Genomic DNA, 10,639 nt, shown 5'->3' with positions numbered 1-10,639 from the left:
CTGGTAACCAGTTTCTGTTAAGCAAGAGTTTGTGGGCTTACAGGCTTTTTGAAATTGGGCCCTCACCTCCAATGAAGTTATATTAGTACCAACTCACCTCACCACCTACCCATTCCATCCAACCGAGCTCTACCCATCCAGTGCCTCGGGGAACCTAGCTTGCTTCTCCCCCCCCCCCCCCCCACCCCCCGGCCAGGTTTGAAGACTGTTTTAACAACCCCCCTTACAACGCCGCCTACCCCCCCCCCCCCTCCCCCCCCCAATTAGACCAAGCCCCGCCCACATGATACCTTAGAATAGTGGGCGTTTACTTTAAATCACGTTTTTAGGTCTGAAACCAGACTACATTACAATCTTCCTATATCATTGTGGGGCCTGCTCCAGACTAATTTCGGCACGCGCGCGCGCGCGTGGCCGGGCCGGGTCGATCAATCATCGACGATCGCGTGATACAATTTTGTGTTTTATTTTTGAGTTGGTCGTCTGCTGCATGCTACTGCTCGATCAGTTGATGAGTGGCTGTCTTAAGTGACCAAATTGTGCCGTAAATTTCAACAATAAATACAGAACACAATGGCTTGGGATGCGTACAAGGACTCCCTGGATGGCTACTATGTTGCAGAAATCCAGAAACGTGGGGAGAAGGGACCAAGTCAGCTCTCAAAGGTTGGGATTTTTGGATTAAGCGATGGAAATCCGTGGATGTCGACGAACAAACCTTGGTCGTTGCAGGTAGGTGAAATAAATTGCCACACTGAAGCAAATTCGTGAAACTTTGTCCATTCCCCGCCAAAACTCTTCGACTGCGGGGCGAGAGGTGAGAAGAAAATAAGGGGTTCTGTTTTATGGTTTTACATTCCTTCCTTGTCCTAGTCCAGTAATATTTTGTTAAAATCATTAAGGGCACAATTGCAGAAAAACTGAAAACCCCAAATGTTGTAATTTTTGCTTACCGATTTGTGAACTTGTGGGGTTGTGTTGTGTTGCTGTCGCGGAGTCAGTGGTTGACTGATTTTCCTGTGCAAAGTTTTCTCTGTATTTATTTTAATTTACAGTTTGAAGAAAATAAATTAGTTAGTCCATACTTTGGAAAAGTTTCCGTATGGCGCCACCACTTTTTCATTCGATATGAAATAATATAGACTATATAGTATCTAATTTACCTCAAAGAGATATCCCTTTTTGTAAAAATGAGGGGAAAAGTGGTGGCGCCATACGGAAAGTTATCCCATACTTTATAGCAGATACTGAGCAGAGCCTGGTATTTTCTTCCAGCTAGTTGCGATAGCTAACATAACCCTCCTTCCGACTTCGCCGTCGGGAGGAGAGTTTCGTTATTAATTAGACGTTATCGCAACTAGTAGTACCATACCATCAAGCTACCAATCCATTTCTGATTTAAAATTTAATGATATATAGGCCTATTAACTAGAAAATAATAATGTTTATTTTTTTTATGCAGAAATTTATGATTTGCATAAAATTATGATTTTCTTTATTTGTTTCAGCCTTGAAAACGCTCAGTTACATATGATGAGTCTTTCTATGTTGACTGTCAGTGTCAGTCACAGAAAATGGCTGGATGCCCAATTTGGTTGTTACTCCTATAAACTAGCGTCCTAGGCAGAGTAGGAATTGTTGATTCCTGTCGCTAAGCAAAAAAAACAATTTTGTTGTTACCTTTTGTCTTAAAATACTAATAATGTCATATTCATTATGGTTCGGGGAATATCTACTGTTGTATGATGACATGGCATCCTTCCCTTAATCCCTTTCCCCTCTTTTTGTCTATAAATGGATATGTTTGTACTTGTGTATGCCTCTGAAGAGAGCCTGGTTTGGATCGAAAGCTAAGGCCACCCTACTCAAATGACATGGCATGGCAATAGACTGTGCAAGTCTCGCGCGGATTTTAACTTCCAGGACCATTGTGGTCCCAACCTTATGGAGTTTTACGTTGGGGAGATTTTGTTTCGTCCATTACTTTAGTTTAATATAGTTTATGACCATGAAAATGACATATGTTGTTTAAAATGTAATACTAATTAACATCATATATAAAAGTAAAAATAAAGTCAACATAATAACGAAGAAAAACCGATATTTAAACTTGACCTCAGGTCAGGTTACTTGGTAAAAATTAAGAATTTGGGCCGTCTCCGATCACGAAACTTACGCAGACGCTTGTTTTGGTCGCGCGGGGTGAAAAGCCTTTTCATTGTTCGTTTAGGCGTCGGCTTCCTCTTTAAACTGTGTCATGCGTTTATCTAACGCTCTTGCGACCATCGTGCGTCCGCGTATAAACCAGCTTTGAGTAGTTTCACATTTGGGCGTAGATTTACAAAAGGGGTTTCACAAAATTTAAGATCAAACAAACATCCTTGTCCCAGAGTTTTACTTTTGTCTATACATAGACTTTAACCGATAATTGTGTATTTGTTTAAAAAGCTAAAACTAATTTAAACAAGCTCTATAGGGTATTTTTGTTGTTCAGATTCGGCACTAAGAATAAATTAAAGCAAAGATTTGTTCATAAAAAAATAAAGTTCTTCAGTTGTCGTGTTTTCTCGCTCCGGTGCGCGCGATACTTGCACAGTCTATGACATGGCAATTATTAATGTTTTGGAGTTTCTAATTTCCCCACTGAAAACCAGAAAACTGAATGCAAGATGAAAATATTGTTGATAAAACTAGTGAGAACGTGTAGTCCTTTCATTTTTTTTTTTTAATATGTTGTGATTTACAATAAGGCCGGGCAATTCCAAGGTTACTCATGTTAAGATTTTGATGTACTTTTAAGTTTCCTTGTGCTGTAATTGCTTCACTTGTAAGTGGCACTTTGGTAGCTTATTTATTTGACTTTGATTTGTTAACAGGCTGCACCTGGTGAGATAACAGCGATCGCATCGTCCTACACACAAAATCCCAGTCCACTAGGTGGCACAGGCATCAAACTAGGCTCTTTGAAATTCATGTACTTGAGGAATGATGAGACGACGATATTCGGAAAGAAGAAAGGCGTTGGAGCTCTCTGCATTTATAAATCAAAAACAGGTGAGGTCAAAAGTGGAAGGGTTAATCAAGAAAAAAAATCATTTGAATAAAAATGAGTTATCAAGATTCTCTATTGACCCATTTTTATGACATGCCCTTCCCTTCCTGTCTGCCATTTTGTAAGCCCTGTAAGGAATTGACTCAAAAATGGTTGAAATTGTAGCATTTTATTGTGTGAAGGTGTGTTCCACATTGTGTAAGGGGTCAATAGTAGTGTCAGCGAGTAACACAGACTTCGTTTCGACTGGTCTTGGCCTTAGTGCCTCTTCCCTTAGACTTTAAAGATTTGATTTTCCCAAGGAAAGTGCCCTATCGCAAAATGAATTAATGGCTTTGCAACTCAATGATGACTTTGGCCCTTAGTAATGTACATGTAAAGCCAAATGGGCCTGCTACTTCAGTTTTGTATAAGGCAGGCATGCAACCCTTCCGCGTTTTTTTTTTTTTTTTTTTTTTTTCAATTTTTTTTTTGCCTCATATATGCCTGGTATTAACAGTGTACAACTACAATCATGTAAAATAAGCCTAGTACATGCTAAAAATGCACCTAGGAGCATAATAAACCTCAACATTTTCTAGGGTACCATTGTGGGTATCATGTCCCGTGGCGTTTCGGCTGCCTCGCTCCGCACTTGCCTTGTGCCTTTGAAAATTTTCCTTTTTTTAAATTTTTCAACGGGCAGTTGCATGCCTGATAAGGGCAAGGCAGTCCTTTCCTTTGTACAGTAGCTCTGTTGTCTATGAGAGAAATGTAAATTCCTGCGGAACTTTTCAAGGCAATCCAAAGGGCATGTAGGCAAATTCCTCTATAAAGTATCGGGCCTGGTAATTTTGAGTGTATAATTGGATTTCAAGACTTGATATTCAGTTATTTATTTAAACGTTATGAAACTGCTGATCAAAGTCATTGTCAGGGACTTATTCTGGGCTTGAAATAACCATTGGACCACTGGCAATGAGAGTGAGCAAGTTAAGCCGGGCGATGATAGGCGAGACAGAAACACACTAAATTATATGTCCTTTAGAGACGCGGGTAACTATTGGTCAAAGACCAGTCTTCTCACTTGGTGTATGTCAACATATGCATAAAATAACAAACCTGTGGAAATTTGAGCTCAATTGGTCATCGAAGTTGCGAGATAATAATGAAAGAAAAAACACCCCTGTCACACTAAGTTGTGTGCTTTCATATGCTTGATTTTGAGACCTCAAATTCTAAATCTAAGGTCTCGAAATCAAATTCGTGGAAAACTACATTACTTCAGAGGGAGCCATTTCTCACAATGTTTTAAACTATCAACCTCTCTCCATTAGTCGTTACCAAGTAAGGTTTTATGCTAATAATTATTTTGAGTAATTACCAATAGTGTCCACTGCCTTTAAAGAAAATGGATACTACTGACTGTGATTTTATCTTTTTTGTTATCTTTTTAAATAGGGGCAAGCTGATGTGAATTTAGTTATTTTATTTGTTTATTTTTTTCTCCTAATGAATTTTTACTGGAAAGAAAAATCGAATAAAAAAGAAGAAAAAATTAGGATTATCATGTTTATTTGTAAGTAGTTTCAATTTAATTTCTAAACATGCTGCTTGAAACATTGAGGATCGAAAGAACGCGTAGATTATGCAAGAAGACAATTTAATACCAAAACAGTGTTTAACTCCTTGTACTACAGTACGTGTACAGTACTTACTGTACGTATCACTTTTATCACCCCCAAAGACATTTAGTTTTAAAAGTTGCTCTTAACAAAATTTTCATAAATGATTTGGAACATTTTCTTGTTTTGGGAGCAGATGCCTTTGAGACAAACATAAATGCAAATTACAGAATGAAACCCCGGCACGCTTGTCAAATTGCCATCTCTCGAAACACTCTCTCAAACAGTTTCATCAATGCTTATTGAACCCTCACCAATGGTTCCCCGCCGCCACACACTTAGCGTATTAATGTCAAGTTAACCCAATTGAAAGCCGATACCGACGGCTCGGTCCATAGCCAGGTTAATAACCAGTGATCCCGGACTCCCCATACAGGGGTAAAATATGCATAGTACAAATATTAAGACTGCGGCGTGCTTGTTTAGAAATGTAGCCTAAAGGGCAATGTGGAGTGTGGCAGTTTCCGAACGCCTGAAGCCCCAAACAAACGCCCCGCTGGATTGGATAACAGCTTAAACTGTGTTTGTGTTGAAATGAACAGCTCTGTGATAAACACATTAGACAAAAACATTGCTTTAAGGGCTAACGACGAATTTTGACGAAGAAAAAAATAATGGCTGGGCAGGGTTCTCTGCAAAATGTTTGCACAGTGACTCTCAGCACCACCACCCCCCTCTACTCCCCCTCCTCCTCCACACACACACTCACAAACAATCCCCCCTACTTATCTGCTTATTTTGATTGCAACAATAAAACAAGAATATCTTTCATGAATTGCCATAAAATGGATCCTTAACAAAACACTAAAATGTGACCACTGACATGCAAGTATCATTTGTTGAAGTTTTCATGTTTAGATTGTACATTAGATTAGATTTCTTTATTACATGAATGGCCATAATAAAAAAAATACAGATTATTGTATTCCATTGGCAACTGAAACATTAAAAATCAGAAAATATAGCTCTTAAAAGCAACAAAGTAGGCCTGACAACAAAATTTAACCAATAAACAAAAAATACAGTGAGGCAATACAATAGGAGACTTTTTGATGGTCCTTTTCACAGATCTCGCCAGTAGTGCGCGTGCTCAGACCTACACGTACAATACTGAGCATGTGCACACACGCTCAGAACCGCAAAAAGGACCGTTATTTCTGCTGCCGCCAGCATCTCAAAAGTCTAAAAAGTATCAAATGTCAAAAAGACAAACAATTTGAAACTATAAAAACGTTGGCTGTATGGTGTGTTTTTAAAAGTTTTGTAAGCCTTTTTGAGATGAGGGGGACACAATGCTACAACACTATGGTTTGGGTAAATTTGTGTGTATACACCTAAACCAAACATTACACTCTATCACGTACATGTACGCCATACTTCCAAAAGGCTTATTGAGGGATGGGTACGAATTTCTCCTTTCAAAAACAAAGATAAATCACCTGTAAAACAACGCATGCTGTAGTGTTTAATAAATTTAGATAGAAGAATATTAGGAAGGTAACTGAAAGTGTATACCGTAATATGGCACCATTCCTTTAGTTTGTGAATGGAAACGTGTGTGGAGAACATTCTTGTTATGTGCACACATTCATGGCCTGATTCCAACATATGTAGTAGTCCAACCCCTCCATTAGCCTTAAAGTTGAAGCCACTGACATACTAATTAGTCTCATGTAGACTAAGAAGTAGGTCATTAAAGATCAGCGTATTGTAAATGACTGTTGGATAACATGAAGATATGTTGGTAGCCAGGCAGGAGGATGCTTTTTTGATATTGTATCACCACATAAACACAGTGCATGCAGGCCTGATACTTCACGTAGGCCACAAAGGTCATTGCCATGCCTTGGTGCCCTTGAAATGCTCCAGTAGAAATCTACAATTTTCTTAGGGTGCCCTCTACCAAGGAGAAAATGTTGTGCCCTTTCGCTTTCAAAACATGAAGCATACAGGGCTGTGCATGTTTGTGTAGATTTTCAGTACAAGTGTAAGCGTGTGTCATCTTCAGATGAGTTGTCAACAACACCATGGGTATTTGTATCGTGACATCACACTTTTTGTAGCAGTTTTAAGAATGATTTACAGTTTTAGATTAATCTTAGGTTTTTTGTGAAATCAGCCCCTGGTCAGGCAGGCTGTCAATTCACGTACAGGTACAACCCACAATAATTGTCAAGAAAAAACTTCTTCCATTTTGGTCAATGAATTGATAATCTTTTTTTTTAGCCCTTTTTTTTTTAAAGATCAATCTTAGCTCTTTATAAAATTAGCTTGGGGCTCAAATTCACAAAGAGCTGAGATCGTTCTTAACTCTGAATCAATCTTAATTGCCGAGCAAAGTGTGATCCCAAAATACAAATCACTATGGCAATACTGACAACTCGTCTTAAAGACGAATCTTATCTCTTTGTGAAATCCGCCCCCAGGTCAGGTAGCGTTCCAATTAACTTGCAACCCTCAAATTGCTCAAATGGCACGATTTGGTTCAGTATTGCCCAGAACGAAAAAATTTGTCTAGCAAAAATACACTGTGCTGCCCAGCACAGATTTTCCCCAGATTTCACTTTAGTAGTGATGGCCCCCATATCTACATGTAAACATGAATAATGTTGATGAACTGTTCGCCCTTCGTGGTCTTATTGGATTTAGAGCCCACACTAAAATTTGTCTAATGAAGCTACAATACTGTTTTGGTCACTGAATTCAAGACAGTGGACACCTTTGGTTATTGTCAAAGACCGGTCTTCTCACTTGGTGTATCTCAACATATGCACAAAATAACAAACCTGTGAAAATTTGAACTCAATTGGTTGTTGAAGTTGTGAGATAATAATGGAAGAAAAACACCCTTGTCACACAAAGTTGTGTGCTTTGATGCTTGATGTCGAGACCTCAAAATCTAATTCTGTGGTCTCAAAATCAAATTCGTGGAAATTTCTTCTTTCTCGAAAACTACGTTACTTCAGAGGTAGCCGTTTCTCACAATATTTTGTACTCTCCATTGCTTGTTACCTAGTGAATTTTTATTCTAACAATTATTTTGAGTGTTTACCAATAGTGTCTAGTGCCTTTAAATAGTGTTGTCTTTTCTCCTTTGCTGTCTCCTATTCAGCTCTTCTGGTCGTCATTGCCGGTGAAGCTGCCCAAGCCGGAGATCTAAACAGTGCCACCATCAAGCTAGGAGATTACCTCTCATCTACTGGCATGTAACTGTAAGATTAGATCATGAACATAGGAAACCATTCCTACCCCTTTATAATCTCACATTTTTATTCATCCTCGATTTATTCAATCTGGCATCAGTAAAGTGGCTTCACATCAAATTTGGACCGTGTACAAATTATTTCTCGTGAATGAAATACATTCAAACATCAGTTGGAAGACTCCAGTGTAGTAAATGATTGGTTTTTTTTTCTCTATTTGGATTTTGGACTGTGTAGAATGTTGAAAGTTTTTAAGATTTGAGCATATAAACACAGATTTGAGCATGTAAACACGGTCTCTGCCATTTTTTATGTATTGGTACAAACTTCATGGTTTGTATAACAACTCTTGGCCTAACTTCAAATAGTTTGTTCATAAAGTCAATGCAACTGTGCAGAGCAGCGTGTTGTACTGCTGTTTGTGAATTGTTTGACTCCTGTCAGACACCCATGCAGTGTATCTCATAACAGCCATATCGTCTTTTAAAACAACTCAACAAAAACAGAAATTTACAGCTGACACATGTTTTTTTATTAAAGTGATTTTTGTTTTACTGAAATAAAACATATTGCCAGATATTGCCGCTAATTTGACAGATTTAAAAAAAAAATTGTCTTCGTTGTGATTACATTTATATACAAATTCTTGCCGATATGCAAATGTAGCTCATAGACATTGCCAAGGAAATATTTTACAAATAATTTCACAGAAGTATCAACTGAATTTTTTTTTGTCAATAAAAATTCATTATCGAGACTGTATTCATTTGAAAAGTGATGTGACTGAAACAAGAATCAGGGAAAACAATGTGTATTTCCTGATGTTTTAAAGAAAAACTGAAATGAAATGGTGTGACGGAATTGTGCAAGTGAAATATGCATTGGTTCATAATGATATAATTTTCATTGCTTTTTTTGTTGAGTTGTTACTTTGTTTACACATTAGTGTTGAAAAATTATCATAGAAATTTTATAGCAAATCTATTGTTTTTTAAAATTATTTTACAGTTTAATTTGTATCATTATTTGTTAGTCATAAAAAAACGTGGCTCGCACGCTGCTGCCAGTAAATCAAGGTCAATTTCAAGATTGATTGTTAATAGTTTTACAATTTTTTTTATTGCTAAAGAAAATAAGAGTTTTCCACAACAGATGCTTCCTTGGACTTGTTAAAAAAAACTTTTAGCAAAGGTGAATATATGCAAATATCTTTTGTTCATTTATCGACAACAATTAAATGTCGTATTCAAACACTGGTTTTAAATTTTATGTCACTGACCGTGACGAAATGATACGTTATAAGTTCAGACGGAAATATTTCAATGGAGAAAAAGGGCATTTCATGGTTTTTTTTTTGTGCTTCCGGTATTTTATAAACCAAAAAATATTCATATAAGTATTCACTGTATATGGGATTGGAAGCTAAGAGCACAAATTTACTGAAATTCATTTTTATTGCATTGTGTCAAAATAGTCCCAGATCGCAGGCTACAGACAAAGAAATGTGTCTAAACATCATCTTAAGGTTTAGCATATTATGTCTGGACTGTGGGGGGGGGGGGGGGGAAAGGGTCCATGTTAGGTAGTCTGTCATATCTGGCACACAGCCAAGCATGTGGATTTTTCTCCTCTTTTATTTAGGGGGATATTAAGTCAATGAATATTTACATTTCTGCGGGTTTTTTTTCCAGCGCCAGATGGTGGAATGATTTGGTCAGCGTCAGGGTTGAAATCTCACACACGACCCTTGCCTCCCGCTTCCCTAGTGTTGGGACTGATTGCCTATGTGTTAAGCATCCAATGGGTGTATTAAGCATTCAATGGGTGTGTTAGATTCATAATACAGGCTGACAGGTTTCATCCCTAAAAGCAAGAAGTTTGTAAGATTTTTTGGGGAAATGAAACTGGTTTTTTCCCTTTTTTTGTTCCTATGTTTCTTAGCCCAATTTCATAGAGACGCTTTAAAACAAGAAGTAGCAGGGCACAGCAAAATTAAGCTTGCCGCAATAAGGTTGGCAGTAAAAAATACACAATTACCATCATGACTGTCCTACATGTACCTCATTTTTACTTAGCAGAAAATTAGGTAACCTTTTTTGCTGAAGCAATTCTCCTGACCTATCTCATTTTTTGCTGAAGCAATTCTCCTGACCTATCTCATTTTTTGCTGAGCAAAAAAAAAAAGAAGTAATATTTTCTGCTTTCAAGCAACCCTCAATAAACTCTTCTGCAGAAGGATGCGATGTGCTGATGGATTATTACCATTTTGGACTCTGGAAGTACAGTGCTTAATAATCGCACAGCGGTGATGAACAAACGGATTACTGGGCAGAATTTCCATTTATAATTTACAATGTCTGACTGTGGAGCGAGGTTTGCAGGCTTGCTACACCCATTTTTACAGTAAATGTAAAGCGGCCCTAATGCATGACTCACTCGATTCATTAGTTTGTGACCGTAGTTGGGAAAGAAAAAGGGGGGAAATACAGTTTCCTTATTCAAATAATGACCTTGGTTTGGTTAAATCAGATGCTTCGTATACAGCTGATAAAATAAAGGGTTGCAGCGTATCTAGGGACACCCGATATTCACAAAATCAACCAAAAATATTGATGCCTTACTCGCACAATTCATTAGTTTCTGGCCATTATTGGAAAGAGTTGGAAAAAGACAGTTTCCGTATTCAGGACAAAATAATATGTGGTTAAATCAGGTGCTTC

The 10,639-nt window shown here is 37.8% G+C and overlaps 1 protein-coding gene across 1 annotated transcript; it reads left to right on the top strand.

Moving 5' to 3' along the window:
- Positions 1-523: 523 nt before the first annotated feature.
- On the top strand, positions 524-9,479 carry LOC117298383 (profilin-1-like). Its single transcript, XM_033781626.1, has 3 exons — positions 524-732; positions 2,877-3,054; positions 7,829-9,479. Exons 1-3 carry the CDS (start codon positions 574-576, stop codon positions 7,924-7,926), a joined length of 435 nt encoding a protein of 144 aa, XP_033637517.1. The 5' UTR covers positions 524-573; the 3' UTR covers positions 7,927-9,479.
- Positions 9,480-10,639: the final 1,160 nt, after the last annotated feature.

The sequence above is a fragment of the Asterias rubens genome, chromosome 13 (assembly GCF_902459465.1).
Source record: "Asterias rubens chromosome 13, eAstRub1.3, whole genome shotgun sequence".
Classification (NCBI taxonomy): domain Eukaryota; kingdom Metazoa; phylum Echinodermata; class Asteroidea; order Forcipulatida; family Asteriidae; genus Asterias; species Asterias rubens.
This window is presented reverse-complemented; position numbering and strand designations above follow the sequence as displayed.

Bases quoted from the DNA above. Each gene is read 5' to 3' on its own strand.
- LOC117298383 (XM_033781626.1), top strand. From the start codon at position 574: ATGGCTTGGGATGCGTACAAGGACTCCCTGGATGGCTACTATGTTGCA. The intron at 733-2,876 runs GTAGGTGAAATA...ATTTGTTAACAG, and splicing joins ACAAACCTTGGTCGTTGCAG to GCTGCACCTGGTGAGATAAC. The intron at 3,055-7,828 runs GTGAGGTCAAAA...TCTCCTATTCAG, and splicing joins CATTTATAAATCAAAAACAG to CTCTTCTGGTCGTCATTGCC.